Source organism: Cuculus canorus, chromosome 39, assembly GCF_017976375.1.
Source record: "Cuculus canorus isolate bCucCan1 chromosome 39, bCucCan1.pri, whole genome shotgun sequence".
Classification (NCBI taxonomy): domain Eukaryota; kingdom Metazoa; phylum Chordata; class Aves; order Cuculiformes; family Cuculidae; genus Cuculus; species Cuculus canorus.
Genome location: NC_071439.1, coordinates 218,376 through 245,933, shown reverse-complemented (window position 1 = coordinate 245,933; position 27,558 = coordinate 218,376). Strand labels below are relative to the sequence as shown.

Sequence of the window (27,558 nt, the reverse complement as noted above, 5' to 3'; positions counted from 1 at the left end):
CCAGCCCAAAATTGGGCTTTTTTCCACCCAAAATTGACCTTTCCCACCCAAAATTGGCTTTTTTTCACCCAAATTGGGCTTTTTCCACCCAAAAGAGTCTTCTTTCCACGGCTTTGAAGGGTTTCACCCAAAATTTCGTCCCCACCAGCCCAAAATGACCTTTTTGCACCCGAATTGGCCTTTTTCCACCAAAATTGGGCTTTTTCCACCCAAATTGGCTTTTTTCACCCAAAATTTCACCCCACCACCCAAAATTGGTCTTTTTCCACCCAAAAGTGTCTTTTTTCCACAGCTTTGAGGGTTTCACCACAAAAGTTTGTCCCCACCAAGCCCAGAATGGGGCTTTTTTCCTCCACCCAAAATTCACCTTTTTTCCACCCAAAGTTGACCTTTTTTCCCACCCAAAATTGGCTTTTTTCACCCAAATTTGGTCCCACCACCCCAAAATTGGTCTTTTTCCACCCAAAAAGAGTCTTCTTTCCACGGCTTTGATGCGTTTCACCCAAAATTTCGTCCCCACCAGCCCAGAATTGGGCTTTTCCCACCCAAAAAATTCACCTTTTTCCACCCAAAATTGACCTTTTCCCCCCCCAAATTGGCCTTTTTCCCCCAAAATTGGCCTTTTTTCCCCCCCCAAATTGCCCTTTTTTCCCCCAAAATTGGCCTTTTTCCCCCCAAAATTGCCCTTTTTCACCCAAAATTTTGTTCTACCCCCCCAAAATTGGCCTTTTCCCCCCCAAAATTGCCCTTTTCCCACCTTAAAATTGGCTTTTTTTCACTCAAAAAAGGGACCTTTTCCACACAAAATTGGTGGTTTTTCACCCAAAATTGCATCCCCCAACCCAAAACTCTCCTTTTCCGCCCCGAAATTCTCTTTTTCCGCCCCGAAATTCTCTTTTCCGACCCGAAATCTCCTTTTTGCCCCAAAATTCCTTTCCCGCCCGAGATTCTCCTTTTTCTCCCCAAAATTCTCCTTTTTTCTGCCCCAAAATTCTCCTTTTTCGCCCGCAATTCTCCCTTTTTCACCCCGGAAATTCTCCTTTTTCACCCCGAAATTCTCCTTTTTCACCCCGGAAAATTCTCCTTTTTTCACCCCGAAATTCTCTTTTTTGCCCCAAAATTTCTCTTTTCCGCCCCGAGATTCTCCTTTTTTGCCCCAAAATTCTCCTTTTTCGCCCTGAAACTCTTCTTTTCTGCCCCAAAATTCTCCTTTTTCCCCAAAAATTCTCCTTTTTCCCCCCAAAATTCTCCTTTTTTCCCCCCAAAATTTCTCCTTTTTCCCCCCAAAATTCTCCTTTTTCCCCCAAAATTCTCCTTTTCCCCCCAAATTCTCCTTTTTCCCCCCAAAATTTCTTTTTCCCCCAAAAATTCTCTTTTTTTTGCCCCAAATCCCATCCCACCCCCTAAAATCGTCCGTTCTTCCCGGATTTCTCCAGGAATGGCGTCAGCGTCAACGTGGGCTTCTCGGATCTCCCCAACAAGGACGGGAAGAAGCCGGAAGAGCGCACCTACGCCAATCTTTATCGGCGACACCGTTCTGGTGGGACGAAGTAAGAGCTCCGTCAGGACCTCCTGGTGGTCCTCCAGGACCTCGCCGACCTCCGGAATTCCCAAAAATCCCTATTTTTCCCCCCTAAATCCTTCCAGGAAGGTCCCGCCGTCGTCCCACCGCCGTCAAGAAGAAAGTGAAGAACGTCGGGATTTTCCTGAAGGTGAAACCGTGGAATTTAGGGGGAAATTATTCCCCTTTTTTTGGGATCCGCCGGAAGCTTAAATTCCAAATTTCTCCCTTTTTTTTTTTTTGGTGGGATTTTAAACCGGAAAAGAACGAAGACGAAGAGGAAGAAGAAGGCGAAAAGGACGAAGCGGAAGATCTTCTGGGACGAAGCTCCCGAGCGGCGCTGCTCACCGAGAGGACGCGGGGTGGGGATTCCGGGGGGGATTTGGGGGGGGTTCAGGGAATTTTGGGGGATTGATTGATTTTAGGTGGATTTGGTGGAATTGGGATGAATTGGAGGGATTTTGGGGGGATTTCGTAGAATTTTGGGTGGATTTTGTAGAATTTTGGGTGGATTTGATTGATTTTAAGTGGATTTGGTGGAATTTTGGATGAATTTGAGGAATTTTGGGTGGATTTCATAGAGTTTTCGGTGGGTTTCATGGAATTTTGGGTGGATTTGATTGATTTTAAGTGGATTTCCTGAAATTTGGAATGAATTTGAGGAATTTTGGGGGGATTTCATAGAATTTTTTGTGGATTTCATAGAATTTTTTGTGGATTTCATAGAATTTTTAATGGTTTTGTAGAATTTTCAGTGGGTTTCATAGAATTTTGGGTGGATTTGATTGATTTTAAGTGGATTTGGAGGGATTTTGGATGAATTTGAGGAATTTTTTGTGTGTTTTGTAGAATTTGGGGGGGTTTGTAGAATTTTCGGGTGGGTTTCATGGAATTTTGGGTGGATTTGATTGATTTTAAGTGGATTTGGTGGGAGTTCGGATGAATTTGAGGGATTTTGGGTGGATTTCATAGAATTTTGGGTGGGTTTTATAGAATTTTGAGTGGGTTTCATAGAATTTTGGGTGGATTAGATTGATTTTAAGTGAATTTGGTGGGATTTTAGATGAATTGGAGGAATTTTTGGTGGGTTTCATAGAATTTTGATGAGTTTCATAGAATTTTGGTGGATTGATTGATTTTAAGTGGATTTGGTGGAATTTTGGATGAATTGGAGGGATTTTGGGTGGATTTTGTAGAATTTTTGGGGGATTTTGTAGAATTTTCGGGGGGTTTTTGTAGATTTGGGTGGGTTTCATGGAATTTTGGGGGATTTGATTGATTTTAAGTGGATTTGCTGAAATTTTGGATGAATTTGAGGGATTTTTGGTGGGGTTTGTAGAATTTTTGGGGGTTTCGTAGAATTTTCGGTGGTGTTTCATGGAATTTTGGGTGGATTTGATTGATTTTAAGTGGATTTCCTGAAATTTTGAATGAATTTGAGAATTTTGGGTGGGTTTCATAGAATTTTTGGTGGATTTTGTAGAATTTTGGGTGGATTTGATTTAAGTTGATTTGGTAGAATTTTGGATGAATTTGAGGGATTTGGGTGAATTTGAGGGATTTTGGGTGAATTTGAGGGATTTTGGGTGGATTTGAGGGATTTTGGGTGGATTTGAGGAATTTTGGGTGGATTTGAGGGATTTTTGGGTGGATTTGAGGGATTTTGGGGGATTTGAGGGATTTTGGGGGGATTTGAGGGATTTTAAGTGGATTTGGTAGAATTTTGGATGAATTTGAGGGGATTTTGGGTGGATTTCATAGAATTTTCAGGGACTTTTTGGTGGTTCTCATGGACTTTTTGAAGGTCCTCATGAAATTTTGAAGGTCCTCATTGATTTTTGAAGGTCCTCATTGACTTTTTGAAGGTTCTCATGGACCTTTTGATGGTTCTCATTGACTTTCTAGTGGATCTGGTGGACTTTTAGTGGTTCTTATGGACTTTTTGAAGGTCCTCATGGACTTTTTGATGGTCCTCATGAACTTTTGAAGGTCCTCATGAACTTTTGAAGGTCCTCATGGACTTTTTGAAGGTCCTCATGAACTTTTTGAAGGTCCTCATTGACTCTTTGATGGTTCTGATGGACTCTTTGATGTTCTGATGGACTTTTTGATGGTTCTCATGGACTTTTTGAAGGTTCTCATGAACTTTTTGAAGGTTCTGATGGACTTTTTGATGGTTATGATGGACTCTTGGTGGTTCTGATGGACTCTTTGGTGGTTCTGATGGACTCTTTGGTGGTTCTGATGGACTCTTTGGTGGTTTCTGATGGACTCTTTGGTGGTTCTGATGGACTCTTTGGTGGTTCTGATGGACTCTTTGGTGGTTCTGATGGACTCTTTGGTGGTTCTGATGGACTCTTTGGTGGTTCTGATGGACTCTTTGGTGGTTCTGATGGACTCTTTGGTGGTTCTGATGGACTCTTTGGTGGTTCTGATGGACTCTTTGGTGGTTCTGATGGACTCTTTGATGGCTCTCATGGACTCTTTGATGGCTCTCATGGACTCTTTGATGGCTCTCATGGACTTTTTAGTGGTTTCTGATGGACTTTTTGTTGGATCTGATGGACTTTTGAAGGTCCTCATGAACTTTTGACGGTTCTCATTGACTTTTGAAGGTCCTCATGAACTTTCTGAAGGTCCTCATGAACTTTCTGAAGGTTCTCATCAACTTTTTGATGGTTCTGATGGACTTTTTAGTGGTTCTCATGGACTTTTAGTGGTTCTGATGGACTCTTTGATGGTCCTCATGAACTTTTTGATGGTTGTCATTGACTTTTGAAGGTTCTCATGAACTTTTTGATGGATCTCATGAACTTTTTGATGGTTCTCAGTGACTTATAGTGGTTCTTATGGACTTTTTGATGGATCTCATTGACTTTTTGAAGGTCCTCATTGACTTTTTGAAGGTCCTCATTGACTTTCTGAAGGTCCTCATGAACTTTCTGAAGGTTCTCATGAACTTTTTGATGGTTCTCATGAACTTTTTGATGGTTCTGATGGAGTTTTAGTGGTTCTTATGGACTCTTTGAAGGTTCTCATGAACTTTTTGATGGATCTCAGTGACTTTTGGTGGTTCTTATGGACTTTTTGAAGGTCCTCATGGACTTTTTGAAGGTCCTCATTGACTTTTTGATGGTCCTCATTGACTTTTTTGATGGTCCTCATTGACTTTTTGATGGTCCTCATTGACTTTTTGATGGTCCTCATTGACTTATAGTGGTTCTTATGGACTCTTTGATGGTTCTCATGAACTTTTTGAAGGTCCTCATTGACTTTTTGATGGATCTGATGGACTTTTTAGTGGTTCTGATGGACTCTTTGAAGGTTCTCATGAACTTTTTGATGGATCTCAGTGACTTTTAGTGGTTCTTATGGACTTTTTTGATGGTTCTCATGAACTTCTTGATGGATCTCATGAACTTTTTGATGGTTCTGATGGACTTTTTAGTGGTTCTCATGGACTTTTAGTGGTTCTGATGCACTCTTTGATGGTCCTCATGAACTTTTTGATGGATCTCATTGACTTTTTGATGGTTCTGATGGACTTATAGTGGTTCTTATGGACTCTTTGATGGTTCTCATTGACTTTTTGAAGGTTCTCATGGACTTTTTGAAGGTTCTCATGGACTTTTAGTGGTTCTCATGAACGTTTTGAAGGTTCTCATGAACTTTTTGAAGGTCCTCATTGACTTTTTGATGGATCTGATGGACTTTTTAGTGGTTCTGATGGACTTTTTGAAGGTTCTCATGAACTTTTTGATGGATCTCAGTGACTTTTAGTGGTTCTTATGGACTTTTTGATGGTTCTCATGAACTTCTTGATGGATCTCATGAACTTTTTGATGGTTCTGATGGACTTTTAGTGGTTCTGATGGACTTTTAGTGGTTCTGATGGACTCTTTGAAGGTTCTCATGAACTTTTTGAAGGTCCTCATGAACTTTTTGAAGGTTCTCATGGACTTTTTGAAGGTCCTCATGAACTTTTTGATGGTCCTCATTGACTTTTGAAGGTTCTCATTGACTTATAGTGGTTCTTATGGACTCTTTGAAGGTCCTCATTGACTTTTTGATGGTCCTCATTGACTTTTTGATGGTCCTCATTGACTTTTTGATGGTCCTCATTGACTTTTTGATGGTCCTCATTGACTTTTTGATGGTCCTCATTGACTTTTTGATGGTCCTCATGAACTTATAGTGGTTCTTATGGACTCTTTGATGGTTCTCATGAACTTTTTGAAGGTCCTCATTGACTTTTTGATGGATCTGATGGACTTTTTGATGGTTCTCATGAACTTCTTGATGGTTCTGATGGACTTATAGTGGTTCTTATGGACTCTTTGAAGGTTCTCATGAACTTTTTGAAGGTCCTCATTGACTTTTAAAGGTTCTCATGAACTTCTTGATGGATCTCAGTGACTTTTTGATGGTTCTCATGGGCTTTTTGATGGTTCTCATGGGCTTTTTGATGGTTCTCATGGGCTTTTTGATGGTTCTTATGGACTTTTAGTGGTTCTTATGGACTTTTAGTGGTTCTTATGGACTCTTTGATGGTTCTTATGGACGTTTTGAAGGTTCTCATGAACTTCTTGATGGTTCTCATCAACTTTTTGATGGTTCTGATGGACTTTTAGTGGTTCTTATGGACTTTTTGAAGGTCCTCATTGACTTTTTGATGGTTCTCATGAACTTCTTGATGGTTCTCATCAACTTTTTGATGGTTCTGATGGACTTTTAGTGGTTCTTATGGACTTTTGAAGGTCCTCATGAACTTTTTGAAGGTCCTCATGAACTTTTTGATGGTTTTCATTGACTTTTAGTGGTCCTCATTGACTTTTTGAAGGTCCTCATTGACTTTTTGAAGGTTCTCATGAACTTTCTGAAGGTTCTCATGAACTTTTTGATGGTTCTGATGGACTTTTAGTGGTTCTCATGAACGTTTTGAAGGTTCTCATGAACTTTTTGATGGTTCTCATTGACTTTTGATGGTTCTTATGGACTTTTTGAAGGTCCTCATGAACTTTCTGAAGGTTCTCATGAACTTTCTGAAGGTCCTCATTGACTTTTTGATGGTTCTGATGGACTTTTAGTGGTTCTGATGGACTTTTTGAAGGTCCTCATGAACTTTTTGAAGGTCCTCCTGGCCTTTCTGCTGCTCCTCAGCCCTTCTGACGCCCCTCCCGTCCTCTCCCCCTCCAGAACGAGCTGACGGCCGAGGAGAAGCGCCGCGCCCACCAGAAGGAGTTGGCCACCCAACTCAACGAAGAAGCCCGACGCCGCTTGACCGAGCAGAAGGGCGAACAGCAGATCCAGAAGTACCTCCCACCCCACCACCACCTCCACCACCTCCATTTTCTCCACCCTGAGGTCCTCCTGATGTTGTCTTCTCCTCCCCGCAGGGCCCGGAAGTCCAACATCTCCTACAAGAACCCCTCTTTGATGCCGAAGGAGCCCCACATCCGCGAGATGAAGATCTACATCGATAAGAAGTACGAGACGGTCATCATGCCGGTCTTCGGCATCGCCACCCCCTTCCACATCGCCACCATTAAGGTGAGGAACCACCACTCGGATCTTCTCAAATCCCACCAAAATCCACAAAGACCTCAAAATGACCACTCGGAACCTTCAAAAGGACCTCAAAATTCCACCAGGGATCTTCTCAGAAGATCTCAAGAAGGTTCCGGGGTTTTTTGGAGGGGCTGAGCTTCTCCCGGGCGTCAGCTTGAGGTGGTTTTGGGGTTCTATCATCACCTCGAGGTCGTTTGGAGGGTCCACCACCACCTCAGTGTGGTTTTGAGGTTCTGCCTGAGGTCCTTTTGAGGTTCTACCTCAATTTTGAGGTGTTTTTGGGGTTCCACCTCCACCTCGAGGTCCTTTTTGGCCTCAACCTGAGGTGATTTTGAGGTTCCACCTCCACCTCGAGGTCCTTTTGAGGTTCCACCTCCATTTCGACGTCATTTTTGAGGTCCCACCTCCATTTCGAGGTCATTTTGAGGTTCCACCTCCACCTCAGTGTGGTTTTGAGGTTCCATCTGAGGTCCTTTTGAGGTTCTACCTCAACTTTGAGGTTCGACCTCCACCTCGAGGTCCTTTTGGGGTTCCACCTCCACCTCAAAGTCCTTTTTGCCCTCAACATGAGGTCCTTTTGAGGTTCCACCTCAACTTTGAGGTCCTTTTGAGGTTCTATCTCCACCTCGAGGTCCTTTTTGGCCTCAACCTGAGGTCCTTTTGAGGTTCCACCTCCATTTCGAGGTCCTTTTGACGTTCCACCTCCACCTCAACCTGGTTTTGAGGTTCCACCTGAGGTCCTTTTGAGGTTCCACCTCCAATTTAAGGTCCTTTTGAGGTTCCACCTCCATTTCGAGGTCCTTTTTGAGTTCCCACCTCCATTCCGGGGTCCTTTTTGAGTTCCCACCTCCATTTCGAGGTCCTTTTTGAGTTCCCACCTCCATTCCGAGGTCCTTTTTGAGTTCCCACCTCCATTCCGAGGTCCTTTTTGAGTTCCCACCTCCATTTCGAGGTCCTTTTTGAGTTCCCACCTCCATTTCGAGGTCCTTTTTGAGTTCCCACCTCCATTTCGAGGTCCTTTTTGAGTTCCCACCTCCATTTCGAGGTCCTTTTTGAGTTCCCACCTCCATTTCGAGGTCCTTTTTGAGTTCCCACCTCCATTTCGAGGTCCTTTTTGAGTTCCCACCTCCAATTTAAGGTCCTTTTTGAGGTCCCCCCTCCATTTCGAGGTCCTTTTTGAGGTCCCACCTCCATTTCGAGGTCCTTTTGAGGTTCCACCTCCACCTCAACATTGTTTTGAGGTTCCACCTGAGGTCCTTTTGAGGTTCCACCTCCATTTCGAGGTCCTTTTTGAGGTCCCACCTCCATTTCGAGGTCCTTTTGAGGTTCCACCTCCACCTCAACATTGTTTTGAGGCTCTCCCTGAGGTCCTTTTGAGGTTCCACCACCATTTCAAGGTCCTTTTTGAGGTCCCACCTCCATTTCGAGGTCCTTTTGAGGTCCCCCCTCCATTCCGAGGTCCTTTTTGAGGTCCCACCTCCATTTCGAGGTCCTTTTGAGGTTCCACCTCCACCTCAACATTGTTTTGAGGTTCCACCTGAGCTCCTTTTGAGGTTCCACCTCCATTTTGAGGTCCTTTTGAGGTTCCACCTCCACCTCAACATTGTTTTGAGGCTCTCCCTGAGGTCCTTTTGAGGTTCCACCACCATTTCAAGGTCCTTTTTGAGGTCCCACCTCCATTTTGAGGACCTTTTTGAGGTCCCCCCTCCATTCCGAGGTCCTTTTTGAGGTCCCACCTCCATCTCGAGGTCCTTTTGAGGTCCCACCTCCATTCCGAGGTCCTTTTTGAGTTCCCACCTCCATTCCAACGTCATTTTGAGGTCCCACCTCCATTCCGAGGTCCTTTTTGAGGTTCCACCTCCACCTCAACATGGTTTTGAGGTTCCACCTGAGGTCCTTTTGAGGTTCCACCTCCATTTCGACGTCATTTTGAGTTCCCACCTCCAATTTAAGGTCCTTTTGAGGTTCCACCTCACCTCAACATTGTTTTGAGGTTCCACCTGAGGTCCTTTTGAGGTTCCACCTCCAATTTAAGGTCCTTTTTGAGTTCCCACCTCCATTTCGAGGTCCTTTTTGAGGTTCCACCTCCATTTTGAGGTCCTTTTGAGGTTCCACCTCCACCTCAGTGTGGTTTTGAGGTTCTGCCTGAGGTCCTTTTGAGGTTCCACCTCAACTTTGAGGTCTTTTTGAGGTTCTACCTCCACCTCGAGGTCCTTTTTGGCCTCAACATGAGGTCCTTTTGAGGTCCCACCTCCATTTCGAGGTCCTTTTTGAGGTCCCACCTCCATTTCGAGGTCCTTTTTGAGGTCCCACCTGCATTTTGAGGTCCTTTTGAGGTTCCACCTTCACCTCAGTGTGGTTTTGAGGTTCTCCTTGAGGTCCTTTTGAGGTTCCACCTCAATTTTGAGGTGGTTTTTGAGGTTCCACCTCCATCTTGAGGTCCTTTTTGGCCTCAACCTGAGGTCCTTTTGAGGTTCCACCTCAACTTTGAGGTCTTTTTGAGGTTCCACCTCCATTTCGAGGTCCTTTTGAGGTTCCACCTCCACCTCAGTGTGGTTTTGAGGTTCCGCCTGAGGTCCTTTTGAGGTTCTACCTCAATTTTGAGGTGGCTTTTGAGGTTCCACCTCCACCTCGAGGTCCTTTTTTGCCCTCAACCCTGAGGTCCTTTTGAGGTTCCACCTCAACTTTGAGGTCCTTTTTGAGGTCCCACCTCCATTCCGAGGTCCTTTTTGAGTTCCCCCCTCCATTTTGAGATCCTTTTGAGGTCCCACCTCCATTTCGAGGTCCTTTTTGAGGTTCCACCTCCACCTCAACATTGTTTTGAGGTTCCACCTGAGGTCCTTTTGAGGTCCCACCTCCATTTCAAGGTCCTTTTTGAGTTCCCACCTCCATTTCGAGGTCCTTTTTGAGGTCCCACCTCCATTTTGAGGTCCTTTTGAGGTTCCACCTCCACCTCCACATTGTTTTGAGGTTCCACCTGAGGTCCTTTTGATGTTCCACCTCCATTCCGACGTCATTTTTGAGGTCCCACCTCCATTTCGAGGTCCTTTTTGAGTTCCCACCTCCATTTTGAGATCCTTTTGAGGTCCCACCTCCACCTCAACATTGTTTTGAGGTTCTCCCTGAGCTCCTTTTGAGGTCCCACCTCCATTTCGAGGTCCTTTTTGAGTTCCCCCCTCCATTTCGAGGTCCTTTTTGAGTTCCCACCTCCATTTTGAGGTCCTTTTTGAGGTTCCACCTCCACCTCAACATTGTTTTGAGGTTCTCCCTGAGGTCCTTTTGAGGTTCCACCTCCATTTCGAGGTCCTTTTGAGGTTCCACCTCCACCTCAACATTGTTTTGAGGTTCCACCTGAGGTCCTTTTGAGGTCCCACCTCCATTTCGAGGTCCTTTTGAGGTCCCACCTCCACCTCAACATTGTTTTGAGGTTCCACCTGAGGTCCTTTTGAGGTTCCACCTCCATTTCGAGGTCCTTTTTGAGGTCCCACCTCCAATTTAAGGTCCCTTTTGAGGTTCCACTTCCATTTCGAGGTCCTTTTGAGGTTCCACCTCCACCTCAACATTGTTTTGAGGTTCCACCTGAGGTCCTTTTGAGTTCCCACCTCCATTCCGACGTCATTTTGAGTTCCCACCTCCATTTCGAGGCCCTTTTTGAGGTCCCACCTCCAATTTAAGGTCCTTTTTGAGGTTCCACCTCCATTCTGACGTCATTTTTGAGGTCCCACCTCCATTTCGAGGTCCTTTTTGAGTTCCCACCTCCATTTTGAGATTCTTTTGAGGTCCCACCTCCACCTCAACATTGTTTTGACGTTCTCCCTGAGCTCCTTTTGAGGTCCCACCTCCATTTCGAGGTCCTTTTTGAGGTCCCACCTCCATTTTGAGGTCCTTTTGAGGTTCCACCTCCACCTCAACATTGTTTTGAGGTTCCACCTGAGGTCCTTTTGAGGTCCCACCTCCATTCCGAGGTCCTTTTTGAGGTCCCACCTCCATTTCGAGGTCCTTTTGAGGTTCCACTTCCACCTCAATGTGCTTTTGAGGTTCCACCTGAGGTCCTTTTGAGTTCCCACCTCCATTCCGAGGTCCTTTTTGAGTTCCCACCTCCATTCCGAGGTCCTTTTTGAGGTCCCACCTCCATTTCGAGGTCCTTTTGAGGTTCCACCTCCACCTCAACATTGTTTTGAGGTTCCACCTGAGCTCCTTTTGATGTTCCACCTCCATTCCGACGTCATTTTTGAGGTCCCACCTCCATTCCGAGGTCCTTTTTGAGTTCCCACCTCCATTTCGAGGTCCTTTTGAGGTTCCACCTCCACCTCCACATTGTTTTGAGGTTCCACCTGAGGTCCTTTTGAGGTTCCACCTCCATTTCGAGGTCCTTTTTGAAGGTCCCACCTCCATTTCGAGGTCCTTTTTGAGGTCCCACCTCCATTTTGAGGTCCTTTTGAGGTCCCACCTCCACCTCAACATTGTTTTGAGGTTCCACCTGAGGTCCTTTTGAGGTTCCACCTCCACCTCGACGTCATTTTGAGTTCCCACCTCCAATTTAAGGTCCTTTTTGAGGTCCCACCTCCACCTCGATGTCCTTTTGAGGTCCCCCCTCCCTTCCGAGCTCCATTTTGGAGGTCCCCCCCTCCTCCTGGAGGTCCTCTTGGAGCTGCCTTTGGTTGTCCTCTTCTGGTAGAACATCAGCATGTCGGTGGAAGGGGACTACACGTATCTCCGCATCAACTTCTACTGTCCCGGAAGCGCTTTGGGTCGCAACGAGGGCAACATCTTCCCCAACCCTGAAGCCACCTTCGTCAAGGAGATGTAAGAAAGGACCTCTTTGACCTTCCGAGGACCTCCAAAAGGTCTTTCGGTGGTCGTTATGGACCTTCTTTGGTGTCTTCTCCTCCTCCAGAACGTATCGGGCGTCCAACATGAAGACCCCCGGAGAACAAACGGTTCCTGCGTTGAACCTCCAAAACGCCTTCAGAATCATCAAAGAGGTCCAAAAACGCTACAAAACGCGCGAAGCCGAAGAGAAGGAGAAAGAGGTGACCACAAAACCACCTCCAAAGAGGTCTTCTCCTCCGTAAGTACCTTCTCCACAGCTTCGCCGTCTTCTTCAGGGCATCGTCAAACAAGACTCGTTGGTCATTAACCTCAACCGGAGTAACCCCAAGCTGAAGGACCTCTACATCCGCCCCAACATCGCTCAGAAGAGGATGCAGGGGTCACTCGAGGCGCACGTCAACGGTAACCCACCACGCGGGGACCTCCTGAGGGGCTTCATGGAGGGGGTTCGGGGGTCTTCTCGGGGTTCTTTGAGGGTTCTTGGAGGTTTTATGGGGTCTTCTCGTGGTTCTTTGAGGTTTTATGGGGTCTCCTCAGGGTTCTTTGAGGTTTTATGGGGTCTCCTCGGGGTTCTTTGAGGGTTCTTTGAGGTTTTATGGGGTCTCCTCGTGGTTCTTTGAGGTTTTATGGAGTCTCCTCGTGGTTTTTGTGGTGGTTTTGAGGTGTTTTGGGGTCTCCTCATGGTTTTTGTGGTGGTTTTGAGGTGTTTTGGGGTCTCCTCGTGGTTCTTTGAGGGTTCTTTGAGGTTTTATGGGGTCTCCTCAGGGTTCTTTGAGGGTTCTTTGAGGTTTTATGGGGTCTCCTCAGGGTTCTTTGAGGTTTTATGGGGTCTCCTCGGGGTTCTTTGAGGGTTCTTTGAGGTTTTATGGGGTCTCCTCGGGGTTCTTTGAGGTTTTATGGGGTCTCCTCAGGGTTCTTTGAGGGTTCTTTGAGGTTTTATGGGGTCTCCTCAGGGTTCTTTGAGGATTCTTTGAGGTTTTATGGGGTCTCCTCATGGTTTTTGAGGGCTTTTGGAGGTTTTATGGGGTCTCCTCAGGGTTCTTTGAGGATTCTTTGAGGTTTTATGGGGTCTCCTCATGGTTTTTGAGGGCTTTTGGAGGTTTTATGGGGTCTCCTTGGGGTTCTTTGAGGTTTTATGGAGTCTCCTTGGGGTTCTTTGAGGTTTTATGGAGTCTCCTCGTGGTTTTTGTGGTGGTTTTGAGGGGTTTTGGGGTCTCCTCATGGTTCTTTGAGGGTTCTTTGAGGTTTTATGGGGTCTCCTCAGGGTCTTTGAGGGTTCTTTGAGGTTTTATGGGGTCTCCTCATGGTTTTTGAGGGCTTTCGGAGGTTTTATGGGGTCTCCTCAGGGTTCTTTGAGGGTTCTTTGAGGTTTTATGGGGTCTCCTCAGGGTTCTTTGAGGGCTTTCGGAGGTTTTATGGGGTCTCCTCAGGGTTCTTTGAGGGTTCTTTGAGGTTTTATGGGGTCTCCTCATGGTTTTTGAGGGCTTTCGGAGGTTTTATGGGGTCTCCTCAGGGTTCTTTGAGGGTTCTTTGAGGTTTTATGGGGTCTCCTCATGGTTTTTGAGGGCTTTCGGAGGTTTTATGGGGTCTCCTCAGGGTTCTTTGAGGGTTCTTTGAGGTTTTATGGGGTCTCCTCAGGGTTCTTTGAGGACTTTTTGAGGTTTTATGGGGTCTCCTTGGGGTTCTTTGAGGTTTTATGGGGTCTCCTCGTGGTTTTAGTGGTTGTTTTGAGGTGTTTTGGGGTCTCCTCATGGTTCTTTGAGGGTTCTTTGAGGGTTCTTTGAGGTTTTATGGGGTCTCCTCGGGGTTCTTTGAGGGTTCTTTGAGGTTTTATGGGGTCTCCTTGGGGTTCTTTGAGGTTTTATGGGGTCTCCTCAGGGTTCTTTGAGGGTTCTTTGAGGTTTTATGGGGTCTCCTCAGGGTTCTTTGAGGGTTCTTTGAGGTATTTTGGGGTCTTCTCATGGTTCTTTGAGGGTTCTTTGAGGTTTTATGGGGTCTCCTCAGGGTTTTTGAGGATTATTTGAGGTTTTATGGGGTCTCCTCATGGTTTTTGAGGGCTTTTAGAGGTTTTATGGGGTCTCCTCATGGTTTTTGTGGTGTTTTTGAGGTGTTTTGGGGTCTCCTCATGGTTTTTTGAGGACTTTTTGAGGTATTTTGAGGTCTTATCCGAGTTCTTTGAGGGTTCTTTGAGGTTTTATGGGGTCTCCCTGTGGTTTTTCTGGTGGTTTTGAGGTGTTTTGAGGTCTCCTCGTGGCTCTTTGAGGATTTTTGGAGGTTTTATGGGGTCTCCTCATGGTTCTTTAAGGACTTTTTGAGGTATTTTGGGGTCTCCTCAGGGTTTTTGAGGGCTTTTGGAGGTTTTATGGGGTCTCCTCAGGGTTCTTTGAGGATTCTTTGAGGTATTTTGGGGTCTCTTCATGGTTCTTTGAGGGTTCTTTGAGGTTTTATGGGGTCTCCTCAGGGTTTTTGAGGACTTTTTGAGGTGTTTTGGGGTCTCCTCAGGGTTCTTTGAGGACTTTTTGAGGTATTTTGGGGTCTCCTCATGGTTCTTTGAGGGTTCTTTGAGGTATTTTGGGGTCTCCTCAGGGTTTTTGAGGATTCTTTGAGGTTTTATGGGATCTTCTCATGGTTTTTGTGGTGTTTTTGAGGTTTTATGGGGTCTCCTCGTGGTTCTTTGAGGGTTCTTTGAGGTTTTATGGGGTCTCCTCGTGGTTTTTGAGGACTTTTTGAGGTTTTATGGGGTCTCCTCAGGGTTTTTGTGGTGGTTTTGAGGTATTTTGAGGTCTCCTCATGGTTTTTGAGGGCTTTTTGAGGTTTTATGGGGTCTTCTCATGGTTTTTGAGGTCTTTTTGAGGTTTTATAGGGTCTCCTCGTGGTTCTTTGAGGGTTCTTTGAGGTTTTATGGGGTCTCCTCGTGGTTCTTTGAGGATTCTTTGAGGTTTTATGGGGTCTACTCATGGTTTCTAAGGTGTTTTTGAGGTATTTTGGGGTCTCCTCAGGGTTCTTTGAGGGTTCTTTGAGGTTTTATGGGGTCTCCTCAGGGTTCTTTGAGGGTTCTTTGAGGTTTTTTGGGGTCTCCTCAGGGTTCTTTGAGGGTTCTTTGAGGTTTTATGGGGTCTCCTCATCGTTTTTGTGGTGGTTTTGAGGTATTTTGAGGTCTCCTCATGGTTTTTGACGTCTTTTTGAGGTCTTTCGAGGTCTCCTCATAGTTCTTTGAGGTCTTTTTGAGGTATTTTGAGGTCTCCTCGTGGTTCTTTGTGGTATTTTGAGGTCTCCTCATGGTTTTTGATGTCTTTTTGAGGTCTTTTGAGGTCTCCTCGTGGTTCTTTATGGTCTTTTGGCGGTTCTCCTCGCGGTCCTCACCTGAAGGTCCCTCCCTTTCTCCTCCCTTCTATCTCCTCAGGCTTCCGCTTCACCTCCGTCCGCGGCGACAAAGTGGACATCCTCTACAACAACATCAAACACGCCGTCTTCCAACCCTGCGACGGCGAAATGATCATCGTCCTTCACTTCCACCTCAAGGTCTTCTCCTGCACAGTTCCAAACCCCTCAGCGGTGGCTTCGGAGGTCCAAAATAGGACCTTTTGGTTGATTTTTGGGGGTTGTCTTCTTCTAGAACGCCATTATGTTCGGCAAAAAGCGCCACACGGACGTCCAATTCTACACCGAAGTTGGAGAAATCACCACCGATTTGGGCAAACACCAACACATGCACGACCGCGATGACCTCTACGCCGAGCAGGTCCTTTGGAGAACCTTCTGGAAGCTCTGGAGATACCACCAAGAACCTTCTAGAACCTTCTTCTCCTCTTTTAGATGGAACGAGAGATGCGCCACAAGTTGAAAACGGCCTTCAAGAACTTCATCGAGAAGGTGGAAGCCCTCACCAAGGAGGAACTGGAGTTCGAGGTCCCCTTCCGGGAGTTGGGGTACGTGGACATCGACCTCAAGGGAGGTCTTCTCGAGGTCTTTTGGGGTCTCCTCGTGGGTTTTCAGGGGTTTTTTTTGAGGTATTTTGGGGTCTTCTCAGGGTTTTTGTGGTGGTTTTGAGGTGTTTTGAGGTCTTCTCATGGTTCTTTGAGGTCTTCTTGAGGTGTTTTGGGGTCTCCTTATGGTTCTTTGAGGTATTTTGAGGTCTCCTCGTGGTTCTTTAAAGACTTTTTGAGGTATTTTGGGGTCTCCTTATGGTTTTTGAGGACTTTGTGAGGTGTTTTGGGGTCTCCTCATGGTTCTTTAAGGTATTTTGAGGTCTCCTCGTGATTCTTTGAGGACTTTGTGAGGTATTTTGGGGTCTCCTCATGGGTTTTGTGGTGTTTTTGACGTATTTTGGGGTCTCCTCGTGGTTCTTTGAGGACTTTTAGAGGTATTTTGGGGTCTCCTCGTGGTTTTTGTGGTGTTTTTGAAGTATTTTGGGGTCTCCTCATGATTTTTAAGGGGTTTTTGAGGTATTTTGGGGTCTCCTCATGGGTTTTGTGGTCTTTTTGAGGTGTTTTGGGGTCTCCTCAGGGTTTTTTGAGGTATTTTGAGGTCTCCTCGTGGTTCTTTGAGGACTTTGTGAGGTATTTTGGGGTTTCCTTATGGTTTTTGAGGACTTTGTGAGGTATTTTGGGGTCTCCTCATGGTTTTTGTGGTGTTTTTGAGGTATTTTGGGGTCTCCTCATGGTTCTTTGAGGACTTTTTGAGGTATTTTGGGGTCTCCTCGTGGTTTTTGTGGTCTTCTTGAGGTGTTTTGGGGTCTCCTCATGGTTCTTTGAGGTATTTTGGGGTCTCCTCATGGTTTTTGTGGGGTTTTTGAGGTCTCCTCATGGTCCTTAAGGTCTTTTTGAGGTCTCCTCATGGTTTTTGTGGTGGTTTTGAGGTATTTTGGGGTCTCTTTATGGTCCTTAAGGTCTTTTTGAGGTCTCCTCGTGGTTCTTTGAGGACTTTTTGAGGTATTTTGGTGTCTCCTCATGGTCCTTAAGGTCTTTTTGAGGTCTCCTCATGGTTTTTGTGGTGTTTTTGAGGTATTTTGGGGTCTTCTCATGGTTTTTGAGGTCTTCTTGAGGTGTTTTGGGGTCTCCTCGTGGTTCTTTGAGGTATTTTGAGGTCTCCTCGTGGTTTTTGTGGGGTTTTTGAGGTGTTTTGGGGTCTCCTCGTGGTTCTTTGAGGACTTTGTGAGGTGTTTTGAGGTCTCCTCATGGCTCTTTGAGGACTTTTTGAGGTATTTTGAGGTCTCCTCATGGTTTTTGTGGTGTTTTTGAGGTATTTTGGGGTCTCCTCATGGTTTTTGTGGGTTTTTTGAGGTGTTTTGGGGTCTCCTCATGGTGCTTTGAGCACTTTTTGAGGAATTTTGGGGTTTCCTCATGGTTTTTGAGGTCTTTTTGAGCTATTTCGGTGTCTCCTCGTGGCCTTTCTTTGGTGTCTCCTCACCCTCTTCTCCTCCGTGTCCCCTTTTCAGCTTCAACGGTGCCCCCTATCGCAGCACTTGTCTTCTCCAACCCACCAGCAGCGCTTTGGTCAACTGCACCGAGTGGGTACGTTGACCTTAGACCTCCTCCAACCCCCCTTAGACCTTCTCCAACCCCCTTAGACCTCCTCCGAACCCCCTTAGACCTTCTCCGAACCCCCTTAGACCTCCTCCAACCCCCTTAGACCTCCTCTGAACCCCCTTAGACCTCCTCCGAACCCCCTTAGACCTCCTCCAACCCCTCTTAGACCTCCTCCGAACCCCCTTAGACCTCCTCCGAACCCCTCTTAGACCTCCTCCAACCCCTCTTAGACCTCCTCCAACCCCTCTTAGACCTCCTCCGACCCCTCTTAGACCTCCTCCAACCCCCTTAGACCTCCTCCGAACCCCCTTAGACCTCCTCCAACCCCTCTTAGACCTCCTCCAACCCCTCTTAGACCTCCTCCGAACCCCCTTAGACCTCCTCCAACCCCCCTTAGACCTCCTCCAACCCCTCTTAGACCTCCTCCGACCCCCCTTAGACCTCCTCCAACCCCCTTAGACCTCCTCCGAACCCCTCTTAGACCTCCTCCGAACCCCCTTAGACCTCCTCCAACCCCTCTTAGACCTCCTCCAACCCCTCTTAGACCTCCTCCGAACCCCCTTAGACCTCCTCCAACCCCCCTTAGACCTCCTCCAACCCCTCTTAGACCTCCTCCGACCCCCCTTAGACCTCCTCCAACCCCCTTAGACCTCCTCCGAACCCCTCTTAGACCTCCTCCGAACCCCCTTAGACCTCCTCCAACCCCTCTTAGACCTCCTCCAACCCCCTTAGACCTCCTCCAACCCCCTTAGACCTCCTCCGACCCCCCTTAGACCTCCTCCGACCCCCTTAGACCTCCTCCGAACCCCCTTAGACCTCCTCCGAACCCCCTTAGACCTCCTCCAACCCCTCTTAGACCTCCTCCGACCCCCCTTAGACCTCCTCCAACCCCCTTAGACCTCCTCCAACCCCTCTTAGACCTCCTCCGAACCCCCTTAGACCTCCTCCGAACCCCCTTAGACCTCCTCCGAACCCCCTTAGACCTTCTCCGAACCCCCTTAGACCTCCTCCAACCCCCCTTAGACCTCCTCCAACCCCCTTAGACCTCCTCCAACCCCTCTTAGACCTCCTCCGAACCCCCTTAGACCTCCTCCGAACCCCCTTAGACCTCCTCCGAACCCCCTTAGACCTTCTCCGAACCCCCTTAGACCTCCTCCAACCCCCTTAGACCTCCTCTGAACCCCCTTAGACCTCCTCCGAACCCCCTTAGACCTCCTCCAACCCCTCTTAGACCTCCTCCGACCCCTCTTAGACCTCCTCCAACCCCCTTAGACCTCCTCCGAACCCCCTTAGACCTCCTCCAACCCCTCTTAGACCTCCTCCAACCCCTCTTAGACCTCCTCCGAACCCCCTTAGACCTCCTCCAACCCCTCTTAGACCTCCTCCGAACCCCTCTTAGACCTCCTCCGACCCCCCTTAGACCTCCTCCAACCCCCTTAGACCTCCTCCGAACCCCTCTTAGACCTCCTCCGAACCCCCTTAGACCTCCTCCAACCCCTCTTAGACCTCCTCCAACCCCTCTTAGACCTCCTCCGAACCCCCTTAGACCTCCTCCAACCCCCCTTAGACCTCCTCCAACCCCTCTTAGACCTCCTCCGACCCCCCTTAGACCTCCTCCAACCCCCTTAGACCTCCTCCGAACCCCTCTTAGACCTCCTCCGAACCCCCTTAGACCTCCTCCAACCCCTCTTAGACCTCCTCCAACCCCCTTAGACCTCCTCCAACCCCCTTAGACCTCCTCCAACCCCTCTTAGACCTCCTCCGAACCCCCTTAGACCTCCTCCGAACCCCCTTAGACCTCCTCCGAACCCCCTTAGACCTTCTCCGAACCCCCTTAGACCTCCTCCAACCCCCCTTAGACCTCCTCCAACCCCCTTAGACCTCCTCCAACCCCTCTTAGACCTCCTCCGAACCCCCTTAGACCTCCTCCGAACCCCCTTAGACCTCCTCCGAACCCCCTTAGACCTCCTCCGAACCCCCTTAGACCTCCTCCAACCCCCTTAGACCTCCTCCAACCCCCCTTAGACCTCCTCCGAACCCCCTTAGACCTCCTCCGAACCCCCTTAGACCTCCTCCAACCCTCTTAGACCTCCTCCGAACCCCCTTAGACCTCCTCCGAACCCCCTTAGACCTCCTCCGACCCCCCTTAGACCTCCTCCGAACCCCCTTAGACCTCCTCCAACCCCCTTAGACCTCCTCCGAACCCCCTTAGACCTCCTCCGAACCCCCTTAGACCTCCTCCGACCCTCTTAGACCTCCTCCGAACCCCCTTAGACCTCCTCCGAACCCCCTTAGACCTCCTCCGACCCCCTTAGACCTCCTCCGAACCCCCTTAGACCTCCTCCGACCCCCTTAGACCTCCTCCGAACCCCCTTAGACCTCCTCCGACCCCCTTAGACCTCCTCCGAACCCCCTTAGACCTCCTCCGACCCCCTTAGACCTCCTCCGAACCCCCTTAGACCTCCTCCAACCCCCCTTAGACCTCCTCCGAACCCCCTTAGACCTCCTCCGAACCCCCTTAGACCTCCTCTGAACCCTCCTTAGACCTCCTCCAACCCCCTTAGACCTCCTCCAACCCCCTTAGACCTCCTCCGAACCCCTCTTAGACCTCCTCCGACCCCCTTAGACCTCCTCCAACCCCCCTTAGACCTCCTCCGAACCCCTCTTAGACCTCCTCCAACCCCCTTAGACCTCCTCTGAACCCTCCTTAGACCTCCTCCAACCCCCTTAGACCTCCTCCAACCCCCTTAGACCTCCTCCGAACCCCTCTTAGACCTCCTCCGACCCCCTTAGACCTCCTCCAACCCCCCTTAGACCTCCTCCGAACCCCTCTTAGACCTCCTCCAACCCCCTTAGACCTCCTCTGAACCCCCTTAGACCTCCTCCAACCCCCTTAGACCTCCTCCGAACCCCCTTAGACCTCCTCCGAACCCCCTTAGACCTCCTCCGACCCCCTTAGACCTCCTCCGACCCCCTTAGACCTCCTCCAACCCCTCTTAGACCTCCTCCGAACCCCCTTAGACCTCCTCCGAACCCCCTTAGACCTCCTCCAACCCCTCTTAGACCTCCTCCGAACCCCCTTAGACCTCCTCCGAACCCCCTTAGACCTCCTCCAACCCCCTTAGACCTCCTCCAACCCCCTTAGACCTCCTCCGAACCCCCTTAGACCTCCTCCAACCCCCCTTAGACTTCCTCCGAACCCCCTTAGACCTCCTCCAACCCCCTTAGACCTCCTCCAACCCCCTTAGACCTCCTCCGAACCCCCTTAGACCTCCTCCGAACCCCCTTAGACCTCCTCCGAACCCCCTTAGACCTCCTCCGAACCCCCTTAGACCTCCTCCAACCCCCCTTAGACCTCCTCCGACCCCCCTTAGACCTCCTCCAACCCCTCTTAGACCTCCTCCAACCCCTCTTAGACCTCCTCCGAACCCCCTTAGACCTTCTCCCACCTCTCGTGGACCTTCTCCTCCCTTCGCAGCCTCCGTTCGTGGTCACTTTGGATGAGGTGGAGTTGATCCACTTCGAACGCGTTCAGTTCCACCTCAAGAACTTCGATATGGTCATCGTCTACAAAGACTACAGCAAAAAGGTCACCATGATCAACGCCATCCCCGTCGCCTCCTTGGACCCCATCAAGGAGTGGCTCAAGTAGGTCCCACCACACCTTGGACCTTCTCCAACCCCCCTTGGACCTTCTCCAACCCCCTTTAGACCTTCTCCAACCCCCTTTAGACCTTCTCCAACCCCCTTTAGACCTTCTCCAACCCCCTTAGACCTTCTCCAACCCCCTTTAGACCTTCTCCAACCACTTTAGGACCTTCTCCAACCCCCTTTAGACCTCCTCCAACCCCTTTAGACCTCCTCCACCCCCTCTTGGACCTCCTCCACCCCCTCTTGGACCTCCTCCACCCCCTCTTGGACCTCTTGTGACCCCCCTTGGACCTCCTGCAGCTCCTGTGACCTCAAGTACACGGAGGGCGTCCAATCCCTCAATTGGACGAAGATCATGAAGACCATCGTGGATGACCCCGAGGGCTTCTTCGAACAGGGCGGGTGGTCCTTCCTGGAGCCCGAGGGCGAGGTAGGACCTCCTCATCTCCATCTCCACCTTCTCCTCTCCACCTCCACCTTCTCCTCTCCACCTCCACCTTCTCCTCTCCACCTCCACCTTCTCCTCTCCACCTCCACCTTCTCCTCTCCACCTCCACCTTCTCCTCTCCATCTCCACCTTCTCCTCTCCACCATCTCCACCTTCTGTCCATCTCTACCTTCTCCACACTCTTGGTGGCACCACCTGGAGGTTCTCCTCCACCTCAGGTTCTTCTCCTTTGGAAGTTTCCTCCTGAAGGTTGAGGTTTCCTCCAAAATTTTGAGGTTTCCTCCAAAATTTTGAGGGTTTTCTCCTAAATTCTGAGGTTTTCTCCAGAATTTTGAGGGTTTTTTTCCAAAGTTTTGAGGTTTTTTCCAAATTTTTGAGGGTTTTCTCCAAATTTTTGAGGGTTTCCTCCAAAATTTTGAGGTTTCCTCCAGAATTTTGAGGGTTTCCTCCAGAATTTTGAGGGTTTCCTCCAGAATTTTGAGGGTTTCCTCCAGAATTTTGAGGGTTTCCTCCTAAATTTTGAGGGTTTTCTCCGGAATTTTGAGGTTTTCTCCAGAATTTTGAGGGTTTCCTCCGAAATTTTGATGTTTCCTCCGAAATTTTGATGTTTCCTCCAGAATTTTGAGGGTTTTCTCCTAAACTTTGAGGATTCTTCCAAAATTTTGAGGGTTTTTCCTAAGTTTTTTAGGGTTTCCTCCAAGATTTTGAGGGTTTCCTCCTAAATTCTGAGGTTTTTTTCTAAGTTTTTGAGGTTTCTTCTTAAATTTTGGAGGTTTTCTCCAGAATTTTGAGTGTTTTTCCTGAGTTTTTTAGGTTTCCTCCAAGATTTTGGAGGTTTTTTCCAAAATTTTGAGTTTTTTTCCAAAATTTTGAGGGTTTTTCCGAAACTTTGAGTTTTTTTCCTAAGTTTTTGAGGTTTCCTCCAGAATTTTGAGGGTTTTCTCCTAAATTTTGAGGTTTCCTCCAAAATTTTGAGGGGTTTTCCTAAGTTTTTTAGGGTTTCCTCCAAGATTTTGAGGGTTTCCTCTAAAATTTTTGAGGTTTCCTCCAGAATTTTGAGATTTTCTTGTTACATTTTTGAGGTTTTCTCAAAAATTTTGAGGTTTTTTCCCTAAGTTTTTGAGGTTTTCCAAAATTTTGAGATTTCCACCCAAATTTTGTGGATTTCCTCCGAAGTTTTTAGTCTCTCCCCCAATTTTTTTAGTTTGCCTCTTTAATTTTTGAATCCTCCTAAATTTTGAGGTTCCTACCTAAATTTTTTAGTTTTCCTCGTAAATGTTTTAGTTTTCCTCCTAAATTTTGAGGGTTTTCCTCCTGAATTTTTTAGTTTTCCTTCTAAATTTTGAGGTTTCTCCCAAATTTTGAGTGTTTTCCCCAAAGTTTTGAGGTTTCTACTGAAGTTTCCCTCAGAATTTTGATGTTTTCCCTCCAAACTTTGCCATTTTCCCTCAAAACTTGAGTGTTTCCTCCAAAATTTTGACGCTTTCCCTCAGAATTTTAGGATTTCCTCCAAAATTTTGACGCTTTCCCTCAGAATTTTGACGCTTTCCCTCAGAATTTTGACTTTTTCCCTCAAAACTTTGCCATTTTCCCTCAGAACTCGAGGGTTTCCTCCAAAATTTTGATGCTTTTCTCCAGAGTTTTGCTATTTTCCCTCAAAATTTGAGTGTTTCCTCCAAAATTTTGACACTTTCCCTCAGAATTTTGCCATTTTCCCTCAAAACTCTGACGCTTTCCCTCACAATTTTAGGATTTCCCTCAAAATTCTGAGGGAAAAAAATCAAAACTTTGGAGGAAACACTCAAGTTTTGAGGGAAAATAGCAAAGTTCAGAGGAAAAAGATCAAAGTTTTGAGGGAAAATGTCAGAATTTTGGAGGAAATCCTAAAATTCTGACGGAAAGCAACAAAATTCTGAGGGAAAATGTCAAAATTTTGGAGGAAACACTCGAGTTCTGAGGGAAAATGGCGAAGTTTTGAGGGAAAAAGTCAAAGTTCAGAGGAAAAAGATCAAAGTTCTGAGGGAAAATGTCAGAATTTTGGAGGAAATTTTGACGCTTTCCCTCAGAATTTTAGGATTTCCTCCAAAATTCTGACATTTCCCTCAAAACTTTGACTTTTTCCCTCAAAATTTGAGTGTTTCCTCCAAAATTTCAGCGCTTTCCCTCAGAATTTTGACGCTTTCCCTCAGAATTTTAGGATTTCCTCCAAAACTTCGACATTTTCCCTCCAAATTTGGTGCTTTCCTCCAAAATTTTGTCTCTTTCCTCCAGAATTTTCATTCTTTCCTCCAAAATTTTGTCTCTTTCCTCCAAAATTTCGTTCTTCCCTCCAAAATTTCTGTTCTTTCCTCCAGAATTTCCGTTCTTTCCCCCAAAATTTCCGTTCTTTCCCCCAAAATTTCCTTTCTTTCCTCCAAAATTTCATTCTTTCCTCCAAAATTTCATTCTTTCCTCCAAAATTTCGTTCTTTCCTCCAAAATTTCGTTCTTTCCTCGAAAATTTCCCTTCTTTCCTCCAAAATTTCCCTTCTTTCCTCCAAAATTTCCCTTCTTTCCTCCAAAATTTCCATTCTTTCCTCCCAAATTTCCTTCTTTCCTCCAAAATTTCCGTTCTTTCCTCCAGAATTTCCCTTCTTTCCTCCAAAATTTCCCTTCTTTCCTCCAGAATTTCCCTTCTTTCCTCCAGAATTTCCCTTCTTTCCTCCAAAATTTCCCTTCTTTCCTCCAAAATTTCCATTCTTTCCTCCAAAATTTCCATTCTTTCCTCCAAAATTTCGTTCTTTCCTCCAAAATTTCCCCTTTCCTTCAAAATTTCCTTCTTTCCTCCAGAATTTCCATTCTTTCCTCCAAAATTTTGTCTCTTTCCTCCAGAATTTCCCTTCTTTCCTCCAAAATTTCCCTTCTTTCCTCCAAAATTTCCCTTCTTTCCTCCAAAATTTCCATTCTTTCCTCCCAAATTTCCTTCTTTCCTCCAAAATTTCCGTTCTTTCCTCCAAAATTTTCCCTCTTTCCTCCAAAATTTCCCTCTTTCCTCCAAAATTTCCCTTTTTTCCTCCAAAATTTCCTTTTTCCTCCAAAATTTCCCTTTTTTCCTCCAAAATTTCCCTTTTTTCCTCCAAAATTTCCCTTTTTTCCTCCAAAATTTCCATTCTTTCCTCCAAACCATTTCCCCTCTCTCAAAGTTTTGAAGGACTTCCTTTGAAATTTGGAGATTCTGCTGAGAATTTTGAGCTTTTCCTTCAAAATTTTGAAATTTTCCTTCAAAATTTTGAGATTTTCCTTCAAAATTTTGAAATTTTCCTGCAAAATTTTGAAATTTCACTGAAATTTCGTTTTTTTTCCCCCCGACGAAGTGTGATTTCCACCGGAGGTCCTCCTCCGGGTGAGGTCCTCCTCCGGGTGAGGTCCTCCTCCTCCTGAGGTGGTTGTCCTCGGTGTTGTCCTCAGGGCAGCGACGCCGACGTGGGCGAATCGGAGTCGGAGATTGAGGACGAGACCTTCAACCCCTCCGAGGAGGACTATGAGGAGGAGGAGGAGGACAGCGACGAAGATTACTCCTCTGAGGCCGAGGAGTCAGGTGGGACCTCGGGGACCTCCTCTTGGGGGCCACCACGACCTCTTGGAGGTCACCAGGACCCCATGGTGGCCACCAGGTCCTCTTGGAGGCCACCAAATCCCCATAGAGGCCACCAAAACCTCATGGAGATACCAATCAGGTCCCTTTGGAGGCCACCAGAACCTCTTGGTGGCCACCAGAACCCCATGGAGATACCAGTGAGGTCCCTTTGGAGGCCACCAGGTCCTCTTGGAGGCCACCAAATCCCCATGAAGACCACCAGAACCTCTTGGTGGCCACCAGAACCCCATGGAGATACCAGTCAGGTCCCTTTGGAGGCCACCAGAACCTCTTGGTGGCCACCAAATCCCCATAGAAGCCACCAGAACCCCATGGAGATACCAGTGAGGTCCCTTTGGTGGCCACCAAACCCCCATAGAGGTCACCAGAACCTCATGGAGTCCCACCAGAACCCCATGGAGATACCCGTCAGGTCCCTTTGGAGGCCACCAGGTTCTCCTGGAGGCCACCAAATCCCCATAGAGGCCACCAGAACCCCACGGAGTCCCACCAGAACCCCATGGAGATACCAGTCAGGTCCCTTTGAGGCCACCAGGTCCTCTTGGTGGCCACCAAATCGTCTTGGAGGCCACCAAATCCCCATAGAGACCACCAGAACCTCATGGAGTCCCACCAGAACCCCACAGAGATACCAATAATGTCCTTCTGGTGGCCACCAGGTCCTCCTGGAGGCCACCAAATCCCTATAGAGGCCACCAGAACCCCATGGAGGTATCAGTAATGTCCTTTTGGTGGTCACCAGGTCCCTTTGGTGGCCACCAAACCCCCATAGAGGTCACCAGAACCCCATGAAGACCACCAGAACCCCATAGAGATATCAGTAATGTCCCCATGGTGGCCACCAGGTCCTCCTGGAGGCCACCAAATCCCCATAGAGGCCACCAGAACCCCATGGAGATACCAGTGAGGTCCCTTTGGTGGCCACCAGGTCCTCTTGGAGGCCACCAAATCCCCATAGAGACCACCAGAACCCCACGGAGTCCCACCAGAACCCCATGGAGATACCAGTGAGGTCCCTTTAGAGACCACCAGAACCTCTTGGTGGCCACCAAATCCCCATAGAGACCGCCACAACCTCTTGGACTCCCATCAGAACCCCATGGAGATACCTGTCAGGTCCTTTTGGAGGCCTCCAGGTCCTCTTGGTGGCCACCAAATCCCCATAGAGGCCACCAGAACCTCATGAGGTCCCACCAGAACCCCACAGAGATACCAATAATGTCCTTCTGGTGGCCGTCAGGTCCTCTTGGTGGCCACCAAACCCCATAGAGACCACCAGAACCCCACGGAGTCCCACCAGAACCCCATAGAGATACCAGTGAGGTCCCCATGGTGGCCACCAGAACCTCTTAGAGGCCACCAAATCCCCATAGAGGTCACCAGAACCCCCTGAAGACCACCCGAACCTCATGGAGTCCCACCAGAACCCCATGGAGATACCCGTCGGGTCCCTTTGGAGGCCACCGCGTCTCTTTGGTGGCCACCAAATCCCCATAGAGACCACCAGAACCCCCTGAAGACCCCCCAGAACCTCCTGGCGACCCCTTCCCGCCCTTCTTCCTTCCAGAATATTCCAAGGAATCCCTGGGCAGCGAAGAGGAGAGCGGGAAGGACTGGGATGAGTTGGAAGAAGAAGCTCGGAAAGGTGAGCGAATTCCCAAATCCTTTGCTTGAGGAGAACTTTCCCGGAATCCTTCCGGAATGTTCCGGAATGTTCCGGAATCTTCTGGGTTTTTCCTCAGCCGACCGCGAGAGTCAATACGAGGAAGAGGAAGAGCGCGGACGGAGCCGGAAAAGGAAAGCGGCGACCGCACGCGGCGCTTCCCACCGCCCCCCGGGACCTCCCAAGAAGAAGAGGAAGTAGAGGACCTCCTCCTTCGGGGCTCCTTCGGGGCCTTCCGGATCAATTGCGGCTTCCGGACACAAATTTAGGAGGGGGAACGCCGGAATTTGGAGGGTCCCGACGAAATTTCGGAGGGTTTTGGTGAAATTTTGGAGGGTTCCGCTGAAATTTGGAGGGATTCTCTGAAATTTTGGAGGGTTCCTGCAAAATTTTGGAGGGTTCCACTGAAATTTTTGAGGGTTCTGTGGAAATTTTTGAGGTTTCCTGCAAAATTTTGAGGGTTCCACTGAAATTTTTGAGGGTTCTGTGGAAATTTTTGAGGGTTTCTCCTAAATTTTGGAGGGTTCCTGCAAAATTTTGGAGGGTTTAACTGAAATTTTGGAGGGTTCCATGGAAATTTTTGAGGTTTCCTGCAAAATTTGGAGGGTTTCTCTTAAATATTTGAGGTTTCCTCCTAATTTTTTGGGGTTCCTCTGAAATTTTTGAGGTT

General features: G+C 47.8%; 1 protein-coding gene across 1 annotated transcript in view; it reads left to right on the top strand.

Moving 5' to 3' along the window:
• SUPT16H (SPT16 homolog, facilitates chromatin remodeling subunit) overlaps positions 1 to 27,132 on the top strand; it is a 43,266-nt gene extending 16,134 nt beyond the window's left edge. Inside the window, 18 exon segments of the mRNA XM_054053165.1 lie at positions 1,437 to 1,515; positions 1,517 to 1,550; positions 1,648 to 1,712; positions 1,827 to 1,922; positions 6,758 to 6,873; positions 6,958 to 7,111; positions 11,808 to 11,935; positions 12,027 to 12,162; positions 12,238 to 12,364; positions 15,366 to 15,484; positions 15,579 to 15,704; positions 15,779 to 15,891; positions 17,400 to 17,475; positions 20,969 to 21,138; positions 21,442 to 21,571; positions 25,036 to 25,165; positions 26,793 to 26,870; positions 26,968 to 27,132. Coding sequence (XP_053909140.1) covers positions 1,437 to 1,515; positions 1,517 to 1,550; positions 1,648 to 1,712; positions 1,827 to 1,922; positions 6,758 to 6,873; positions 6,958 to 7,111; positions 11,808 to 11,935; positions 12,027 to 12,162; positions 12,238 to 12,364; positions 15,366 to 15,484; positions 15,579 to 15,704; positions 15,779 to 15,891; positions 17,400 to 17,475; positions 20,969 to 21,138; positions 21,442 to 21,571; positions 25,036 to 25,165; positions 26,793 to 26,870; positions 26,968 to 27,089 — 1,999 coding nt within the window. The 3' untranslated portion in view covers positions 27,090 to 27,132.
• Positions 27,133 to 27,558: the final 426 nt, after the last annotated feature.